This window comes from Saccopteryx bilineata, chromosome 2, assembly GCF_036850765.1.
Source record: "Saccopteryx bilineata isolate mSacBil1 chromosome 2, mSacBil1_pri_phased_curated, whole genome shotgun sequence".
NCBI classification, from domain to species: Eukaryota; Metazoa; Chordata; class Mammalia; order Chiroptera; family Emballonuridae; genus Saccopteryx; species Saccopteryx bilineata.
This window is the reverse complement of record NC_089491.1, coordinates 313,089,208-313,099,590: the sequence shown is the minus strand read 5'-3', so window position 1 is coordinate 313,099,590 and position 10,383 is coordinate 313,089,208. Positions and strand designations below refer to the sequence as shown.

Here is a 10,383-nt window from a genome sequence, read left to right as displayed (position 1 = left end):
TCTGAGTCCCTGTTCCCCTTCCCTTCCCCCTCCCTCCATCCTCCCCACTCAGGGCCAGCGGCATCTGGAGTCCTGTGGCCTGCGGACAGTACCAAGGGGATGAGAGGTGCCTGCCCTTCTCTCTGCCAACCCCCAGGGCAGGAGGGGGAGAGAGGACAGCACAGCGGAGAAGGGGTTATCTGGAAGGCAAGACAAAGGAGACCATCGGCGGTACCATCTGGTGCCCTAGACCCTAGTGCCAAGAACTGAGGTCATGCCAATGTTTGGGGTGAAGGGAGGAGGCAGGGGAGATGGTAGAGAAGGGGGAGTCAGGGCCAGCCTGTTGATGTGTGCTGGGGAAAGGGGTTTAAGATTGTGAGGGGGAAAGTCCAGGTCTTTCATTAGTTTTTTGCCTGACCCCAGAGAAGAGGGGGTGTGGTGTATAAGGACAGACTGAATCTGGTGGGGAGGAGTGGGAGGGTCTGTCTCTCCACTCTCTGCCCCATCTCCATCAGCCCAGGAGTTGGCTGTCCAAGCAGGGTCTATGTTTTTCCTCTGTTCTACAGGGCAGAGTAGGAGTTGTGACTGCACCCCCAAGGAATACAAGGGTAAAATGGATAAAAGAGGGGATTGGGCACATGGACACTCAAGTAAGGAGCTGTAGAAAGCAGACAGAAGACATCTACTTCCCAAAGGTGAGCGGAGCACCCAGAATTTCACTAGAGAAAACCCTCAGCTACAATCCCCACAGGGCCCCTCACACTCACCCCGAGGTGGTTCGGACCCACATGCAAAGAAAGAAGTCAGAGTCTTAAGTAATAATACTTTTAATAAAATTAACTTCTTAATAGCACATTTAATACATTAACCTTCTCCATTCTTGGTTTATCTGCATTTTGTGCAACATCACTTTGACTCGATTATTCATGGGTTTGTTTTGTTTCTGAACTATTTTTTCTTGGTGGATTTGTATGTGTCCTCACTAGATGCCTCAAATCAAGTCTGACCACAATCCTACTCTACTTTCTACAGTGGAGAGACCATCCCCCCTGCCCCAGGGCTGTCTCCACCCACCCACCCTACCCTACCCGCACCCTTGGGTGGGGAAGGGGAAGCCCTCCCCACCCCAGACGCTACCTTCCCAAACTATGGGGATTTCTAGGACAAAAAGAGCAGGGGGTAATCTGTCCCTAGGTGGGGCGAGAAGAGTAAATTGGGGAGAGGGAGATGTGTTTGGGGTCTAGGGCCAGGAGGGACATGACAGTCATTGGTGTAATGGAGCAGGCTCTTCTTGCCAAATGGAGAGCCAAGGGGGCCCACACACCCTCTCGGATAGCCTGAGGAAGGCGTCTGACCTGATTGCAAGGTGGGGTTGATAGAAGGCAAGTGCTTAAAAATTTAATTTCTCACATGCAAAGAGCAAGTTTCCCACTTTTCGATGGGGAGGGCGATGTGCCCCAGGCCAGAGCACAGTGGATGACCCCTACCTGAACACTTACAGATGGAGGTGGACTGGAACAAAGGGTTAGGGTCAGAGTCACCCAAAGTCCCTGCTGCCCTCCCCCTGCCTCTATACCCTTGGGAGCCCCTTTTCCAAGACCTTCAAGGACAATTTCTCCACTCCAGTGGGTGGGAAGTCCTTCTTGGACTCTAACTTCTATGAGACAATAAAGCACTTTGCAAACCTGTAAAGCACAGTACAGCTTTAAATGAGAACTGAGACTTACTTCCACTGCTGTCAAAAGCTAAGGTCCCCCTCAATCCCCTGAAGCTGAGGTGAGAAGTGTGCACATGGGCATGTTTGTGGAATCACCTACCAGGCTCTTGAATCAATCTGTACCACTTGACGTTACACTTCAAGAACTTCCTCAGTTAGGCCTGGGAGCCTAATTGAGAGCCCCAAGAATGGATATAATCACTTTGGAGTCAGGGCTGCCCAACAGACAGAGGAATGGCCAGGATGGCAGGCCCCAGGTACTGTAATGCAGAGCGCAGGGGTGCAGGCAAATGTGCTCACCCTCCTCTGCTGCCCCCACCTGGTGGAAATGATTAGTGACCATCCTTTCAAAGACCCTAGGAACTGAGCCCCTTATCAATTTGTCCTACAAATTAAAAATCCAAGGATTCTCAGAATCAACCCCAGCAGACTAGAAGCTCCCAACCTTAACTAGCAATCTGCCTCCACCCTGATATCTGCAGATGGGTGACTCAGCCACTTCCCTCCTCTATTTTCCTTTTTATACATTCTACTGGACCCAGGGGCCCGCAATGCTACTAAACTTTAAACTATCTTGAATACCATCTACTAAGTAACTAGTAATTCTCTTTTTCTCTAGGATTATATGAAATAAATTTGAATTATTATTAATAATTATTATTTTGTAGTATTTTCTTTTAAACCCCTCGGTTTCTTTTTTCTTCTCTCTCATTTTTGGTTAAAAACAAAAACAAAAACTATTTCTCTTAAATCTCACACCTCTCTGAGGGTCCCTTATGCCTGCTAGGCCTGTTCTGGACTTTTCCTCTTCACTTGCCCCTGGGACAGGGCAGGGGAAGGGGGGGCACCCCAGGATCCTCAGTCCTCCAGCTTCTTCCTTTCTTGTTAATTCTTTTCTTTGTTTGGCTCAGCCAGCTCCCCCAAGGGGGAGGAGGAGAGGAGAAGGGAGCCCATGGAATGAAATCCAATCCACTTGCAGGGCCCCAGAGGGACCAGGTTCCCCTTAGCCTGTCTCCACTATCCATCCCAGGATGCTTCCCCCTCCCCAAAAGCAAGTGACATTCCTCCCCAAAAAAAAGTGGGGGAAAAAGGAACGTAAACCTCAACATATATTAAAAACACTTTTTTAAGATTTAACTCTGAATACAAATTTATTTTCTTCTTCTTTCCCTACATATATTCTAAACCTTCTAAAGTTTTTTTATTTTTTTTTAAGGATCACTTTATCATAAAATAAAATATCCTTTTCATATAATAAATTACCTAATAAAAAGTCTTTTTTTTTTTCATATTAGCCCAGGTTCTTTGCTACATTTATACGGTAATAAACGCCTTTATTAAAATAGAATATTAAATTATAAAGAACTGCTTTTTTTATTTTTTTTTTTGCTATTTTTGTTCTCTCTGTGTTGGTCGCCTATCTCGCTCCCTCTCACGCTCTCTTTCTCACCTCTATTTTGTCTCTCACTATGTGTGTTTTGCGTTTGTTCTAGGTTTGGCTCAATTAGTAAAGGGTGGGATGAATTTTCTGAGCCTCCTAGTGTAACAGTCTTCTGCCTTTGTGGGTAAGGAGTGGAGAGGGGGAGAAGGATCGACAGACAGACATCTCATCTACCCCCCACCTCCCTCGAGCAACCGAGGGTGCCCATTTGGTTTGGTTTCTATTGTACAGACATGTTAGGATGGCTCACATTGGTGGGAAGGAGGGAAGTTGTCACAGGCCAGTTTTCCTGGCTGTGACCTCCTTCCTCTCCCCTCCCTGGCTGGTGGTCTGGAGGGGAAGGTTAAGGAGAGGTGAGTTAATTCACAACAGGAGGGAGAGGGAGAAACCCCCTCTGTACCCCCATCCCTGTACCCTCTCTCCATCCGGGAATGGGACTCCAGAGCTTAAGTGCTCAGAGATTACTTACAATAGTCCCACCCCATTATATACAAGAATCTCCTGGAACCCCCAGGGTCTCCAATCCTCCATCCTCTCCTGGCCCGGCCAGCGGAACCAGGAGGGTGGGAGACTGGTGGCAGCCCCAAGTGAGCAGTAGGGAAGCAGCAAAGGGGGTGTGAGGCCTGTAATATGATTCTCAAAACAGCCGCTCCCCAGTCCTGCTTAGCCCTGGACTGACCCCTCTGAATACCTGGACTCTCTCTACAAACACAATGGGTAGGACAGAGGCTTCATAATTTGCTCTCTAATAAGGGTTGGTGTCAGGTCCAGCGAGGGGTGCAGGGAATGGGGCGCTGTAGGGCAGGAGCAGCCTCTACTGCTCCTTGAAACAGCAGACCTCACTACTTAGCTTTGCTCCTCCCACTGCCATCAAATCCAGCCCAAGAACTGCTCTCTAATTGTAATGCCCAAAGATAATAAAGGTGAAGGGTTGGCTCTTTATGTACCCCAGTATTAGTCCTCTCCTCAAATATTCACTGAGAACGGGGATACATTCCATCAAGAATTTGAGGTGTTTCTTTGGAGGAGTGGGGAAAGAGGGCCTCTAGATGCCAGAAGAGGAATTAGGGAGGACCACCAAAATATCCTCCCCACTACTTATCCCCAGGAGGATGGTGTCCCTAAAGCTGGGCTAGAAGGGGCAGGAAGGAGAGGAGAGAAGGGGAGAAACAGAAAGAGCAAGACAGGATGGGAGTGACAGCCACCAAGAGGAAGTAAAGAGGGGCGCTTGGGAAAGAGCAGAAGGGAGTCCAAAGGGAGGAAACATGGGAGGAGAGTAGAGGGGAAAGCTAAAGGGGGCAGAGGGAGCCCCATCCAGATTCTTCTAGCCCAGCTTCGTGGTAAGACAGCTCTGAGCCCTTAATTGATTGACATGCTTTCCCCCCAACACACACACAATCTATACAGGCTTCTGAAAGGACCCCAAGCCCCTCCCACTGTTGGAAACCCAGAAACAGATTCCCAGACAGGATATGGCAGCGGAGGGTCCAAAGGGTCATGTCAGGAGGTTGGAGGTCAGGACCAGAGGACTTGGGGATCAAAGAGAGAACCTCTATATACAGATGGTAATTCTCCCTCTCCCTTCTCCTCCCCTCCATAGAGGAAGGGATAGTGTGACACACACGGGGAGGTGGACAAAGGGGGTCAGGATGCCTTAGCTGCCACTTCTAGCAAAACAAAAGTTTCTCTTAGCTGCTTCCAGATTGAAGGGTGTGTTGAGGTATCAGAGTTGTAACTCTAGTAAAATTTCTGCTCTGGCCCCCTCCCAACCTTTCAAGGATAGGGTGACCAGAGGGTCTGAAAATGGCCCACCCTCCAGCCACCATCACCTCCCTTCCCCTCTCCCCAGCCAGTGAGTATCTCTAAGCACCTTGCCCCTCCAATTACTGATTTCCAAAAGGCTCTGGTGGAAAACAGCTCCAGGAGCAGGTTCCTGGGGAGCAGCCCCAGGAGGTTTAGGAGAATATTCTGATGGCTTGCGTGGCTGTGATGTGGCAGACAGGACACTCAGGGTCTGTCCTCTCGCAGATGCGCACTGCACACTCCATGCAGAACAGGTTGTGTCCGCAGGGCACCAGGGCGGCAGTCACCTCACTCTCGAAGCACACCATGCAATCCCGCCCACCACCAGGGCTCCGCAGGCCTCCCCCCCCAAGTTTGGAGAAGCCCTGAAGAGGCTCTCCAGGTGGGCGTCTTGGGAGTCCTGCCAGCTCCGAGGAGGTGGCAAGAGAGCGGTGCACTCCAGGGGGCCCAGCTCGTGTTTTGGCGGAAGAGGAGGAGGAGGAGGAGGCAGAAGAGAAGAGCACTGAGGTGGGCGTGGCATTCTCCTGGCCTGCCCAGAGTGGGGGGCTGGTCTCTGCCACCCCATAGTACACATCCTGCTTGCCCACACCATAGCCAGGAAACAGGTACCCGCCATAGCCAAAGTCCCCACCCTGCTCACCCAGGCGTGGGGTCTCAAAGCCAGAGTCCACTGCACACTCGCCAATGCAGCCCAGACTGTTCTGCCGGAAGGTAGAAAGGGGCTTGCAGGTGGGAGGGTGCACCCGCCAAGCCTCAGAATAGCGGCTGTCCAGTGCGGCATCGGGGCTCCCTGCCAGGAAGTCATTTTCATTGTTGTACTCAAGGATCTTGCCGGTGCGCACTGCGATGTGCGTCTCTATCTCCTCCCGTGCACGCTCCACGTTGCCTGGGGCACCCGTAATCTCGAACACCGGGTCACGGTCACGGCTTGGCGTGATAATATACGTGTTGGTCTGCTGCTGGATACGCTTGATGGTTGCCCCCTTAGGGCCCACCACCAGCCCCACCACTCGGTAGGGCACCCGCACGCGAATAGTCACCTGGCCAGGCAGGGCAGACGCCACGCCAAAGGCGGCACCCGACTTGTTGCGTGATGCTCGGATCATGGAGAAGTGTTCGGCTGCTGAGATGATTTCCCTTCGGGCTGTGGCCACGTCCTCCCGCCGCCCAGTCACCATGAACACTGGCTCTTCTCCCCTCACTGGAGTCTTGATGTAGGTGTTGGTCTTGGCCCTCAGAGCCTTAATCTTGCAGCCTGGGATAGATACGTAAAGAGAGAAGAAAGAAACTCAACGGACAAGGTTTGTGCATGAACCAATAAGCTCCAATCCTTATTCAAATACCTCACCCCCAGGAACCTCTCAATTGACGCTTTGAACCCCACTCCCTAAACCACCCTGACTGGAACAATCCACTCATCTCAGATCTGCCCAATGTCTCTGTCAACCACATTTTTTAAAATGTAAGAACTTTCCATTAAATTCCATTCAGGACCCTCCAAATTCATTTACTAGTTGAAACCCTAAATTAATCACTGACCCTCCCACAGAAGCTGCTAACCTCAAATCTACATACGAATTCTTCCCCAACCATGTGCTATTCCCTCAATTTCTCTACTGACTCCTGGCTACTCACAAACTTTCAAATCACTCCATCACATCCCTCCCCAAAAATCTGTCACTCACTCTGATCTTTGCACAGAACCCCAGTGCATTCAGTAGCCCCATAATCTACTCCTCACTTGACTTCCATTAATTAAAAGTGTCCTCCAACCTACTCAGGGACCACTGATCCCCATCTGTTCTATGATCCCCTCCCCCATACCTTCCACCCATTAGTGTCTCTGTGTCTCCAATTCTTAACAAGTTTGCAGCAACTAGTGGAGTGTGGGAGACTGGGAAGGACCTGAGAATCAGTTTCAAGGAGGAAAAGAGGAGTATGAAGATAAATATAATGACCTTTGAGGGACAGCACTGAACCCCATGGACACATGCCTGTCACTCTGTCTCTTGGGAGCAGAACTGTGATGGGCTAGGGGCTGAGTAGGGTGAGGGAAAAGGTATTCTAGACCCCTACTCCCACTTTGAAGTAGGAGTGCGTTAAAGCTGGGAGGTTGAGGAGAAAGGCAGGGAAGAGAAAGAAGAAAGCTAAGACAAAGAGACAAAGAGGGAGAAGGGAAAAGAGAAAAAAGAAGGAAGGATAGGATGGCAACACCATCTCTAAAGGCAGTTAAACCTCAATGGCTGACGAGACAAGCTTCTCTCTCCTCTCCCACATTCCCTCTCTCTGCCCTGAGTTTCACAGAGGCTCACATCCTTTCCTGAAGCACATATGTCACATGTGCGTGAGTCTGCACACACTGGGACCTGAGAGCCATGATATACTATGCGCCTTTCCCTAAATAATACTTGTGGGGCACTTTCATACACCCCGCAAACTCACATGGGTTCCCTGTCCCAACCTTTCCTCCACCCCACTCCTCCAACCCTGTCATCCCAGCACACAAACAGCACATTCCTATACATGCCCACAACTTTTACCCTATCCACATATGGACACACTCACACTATGCCCTTTCTCACTCCCCACCACACTACCTATCCCCCCCAAAAAACCCAACACTAGTAGTTCTAGTTTTCTGACTCTGCCCCAAATCTCCAACCACAGACCTGAGGTGAGCTGTTTATTATTATTATTAATTTTATTTTATTTTATCTCCTTCCTCCACTCCATATGGCTTCTTCTCCAACTCCAGCAGATTGGCACATGAGAGGATAGAATGTGTTGTGGGCAGCTCTTCTCACCTTCAAGAGACCTTAGAAGGGGGAATTTGGCCCTCTCTTTTTGTCTTTAGACCTCTTGGCAGTTGAGAGTACTACCTGTTGTCAGACTCACATTCTTGCTGCTTTAATGCCAGTAAATTGATTATTCCATTTGTGAGGCATGGAGTGAGGAGGAACAGAGACATCCCTATGGTGTTTGATAGGCACCTGGGTTCTGGCTCTAACTTTTGGGTCCATAAACTTAAGTGAGAGCTAAGTACCTCTGGGGGTTGAGGATGGGGTGAGGAGGACAGGCTATGGTATAAGAATAAGGAAAAAAGCTCATGGTCTGGAGGTACAGAACTGATAGTGGACTTGACTCTAGGTTTTGCAAGCCTGAAGGAACAACTCTTGAAAGGAAGAGCCACTGGGCTTCACCTTCCTAGAGGTCAAGTATAGGAGCAGGAGAAAGAAGGTTAGACAAGAGGGAGGACTTCCATATACTTAAGAAATAAGAGGAAAGAAAGAAATTCCCCCTACTTTTATGAAAGACAGCATCATTCGATGCGGAGGCAGAAGAGGAAAGAATGACTCTGTGAAATTCCAGAGCCTCCCAAGACCACCCCCACACCCAAGAAAAGATAGTAATGTCCCATTCCAATTCCAGGGCTCTGGGTCCCTAGTTTCTAGCAAGAGTAAACCCAACTTTTTAAGCTAGAAATCTCAAGAGATGGAGTGTGGGGGTGAGAGGGGATGAGGGCTGTGCAGGCCAGTGGCATCTTCCCCTCCTCCATTCTGAATCTCTCAGCAAAATCCCCCCAACCCCCAACACTAAAGGGGGATGATGTGGGATAAAAAGTAGGGACCCCTGGTTTAGCGTCCGCTCTTCCTGGGCCAACCGCGGGCCTCCTCCTTCACTCCCCAGCCGGAATGCAGCTCCTCTATTGTTCCCTACTGTGGGACAGCTCCTCCCCTGCTCCTTCCCCACCCCCACCTCCCCAGCCCAGCCCCCTTGCAATTTCCAAATCCCACCCCCCAACTCCCCTTTGGGAAACCAGGAGAGGAAAGGGTCCCCAATATCCCGTCTGCTCAATCTGGATATTCACCAACACTCCCACCCCCACTCTCCCAGGGATGCTGGAGCAGAGGAGGGTGTGGTATCAGACAGACTATACTGGATTAATCATCCCTCCCCTCCAACACACCCAGACATAAACCCTGCACCAAATTTCCAGGTGAAGGTTTCTCACCACCCTCAACATGCCCCCCACCCCCGTCTTACTCTCTCACTACCAGAGACCCCTGTCCAGGCCTCTGGCCCCTGGCCTTGGCCAGCCCAGAACAAAAGCCTGAGAGGGAGGAGGAGTGGTCCACATCGGGATGTGGCACTTCCTTGGAGGACCCTCTTCCAAAACCCTACAGACCTTTCAACTTTGGTGTGTGGGTAACCACAGGCTTCCCTTCTCCCAGGAGCCCCCCCCCTCCCCATCTCTCCCCAGGCTGGGACCCTCCCATGAGCCACACCCCCTTCCATTCCAACACTCAGCCCAACAAAGAGACAGATACTCAGACTGGCTCCCCAGGCCAGGTCTCCCCCAAAGTCTGTAATTCCAGGCAGTTGGGGGTCCCAGGGGTAACCCCTCCCCAATCCACTAGAAGATACCAGAGAAGGGGCTTCTAAGTAACTCTTTGCACATTCTGCCAGTTTTTCTGGTTTAGAGTGGACACCCCCCTCAGGACAGCCTCTCTAGACTGGGAAACCGATCCCCCTCCCTTTTCCCTCTCTCTAAGACAGGATATTTCTTTGTGTAAGGGAAGGGCCGCGGGGGAGGAAGGATCTGGAGAACAGTCCGGACTGGGGGTAGCAGGGAACTTTGTGGCACTTGGAAATCAGGGGAGGAGGAGGGCCCCCCTTTGTGGGGAAAGGACAGAGCCAGAGGTGGACGACAGAGAAAATGAACTTTCCGCGCTAGGGATGGGGTGCCCCCATCTAGTCTCAGCGATCCGGGCACCCGCTTACCTTGCCTGCCCACGATCTCGGCCACGTGCTCGGAGGTGGGCACGGGTACACACTCGGTAGTGTTGCTGCTGCCCTTCAGGCGCAGCTCGGCCTCTTTGTAGAGAGCGCAGAGCTTGGCGTCGCTGGCCCCTTTGGGGGCGGTGGGGGGCTGAGGCGTCTGCGCCGCGGGGGCCGCCGTCGGGGCGGCCGGGGGAGCCGCGGTTGGCGGCGGCTGGGCCGGCTGCGGGGGAGCGGACGGCTGCGCAGGGGCACCGCCCCCCCCACCTCCCCCGTCCTCGCCCGCCGTGGGGGCGGGGGGCTCCCCCAAACCCAGGAGGCAGAGTTGATCGAGAGCCAGCTGAAGGGCGCGCTCGTCTTCCAGCAGCCCTCGGTCCTTAGCGCTTCCCCCGAAACATCCTAGTTCTCCAAAGCCCCCATTTCTTTCCATTATTCCAGATACCACTAGACTAGGCATGGCGAAACAAAAGCTGGGGGAGAGAGAGAGGGAGAGAGAGAGAGAGAGGTGGTGGAAGGGAAAAAAGGAGAGAGGAGGGGAGGGGAGAGGAGAGGAGGGGGTGTGTGGGGAGGGGGGAACAAAGAACTGGGGAGGGGGAAAGACGGCGAGATAGAAAGATAGACCCTCCCCCTAAGCCCCCCTCCCCAAACACCCTGTAACCCGACT

At 51.7% G+C, this 10,383-nt stretch overlaps 1 protein-coding gene across 1 annotated transcript; it reads right to left on the bottom strand.

Annotated features, from left to right (window-relative positions):
- Nucleotides 1-1,116: 1,116 nt before the first annotated feature.
- On the bottom strand, nucleotides 1,117-10,237 carry MEX3A (mex-3 RNA binding family member A). Its single transcript, XM_066261852.1, has 2 exons — nucleotides 9,723-10,237; nucleotides 1,117-6,195 (listed from the first exon to the last, which is right to left on the bottom strand). Exons 1-2 carry the CDS (start codon nucleotides 10,174-10,176, stop codon nucleotides 5,093-5,095), a joined length of 1,557 nt encoding a protein of 518 aa, XP_066117949.1. The 5' UTR covers nucleotides 10,177-10,237; the 3' UTR covers nucleotides 1,117-5,092.
- Nucleotides 10,238-10,383: the final 146 nt, after the last annotated feature.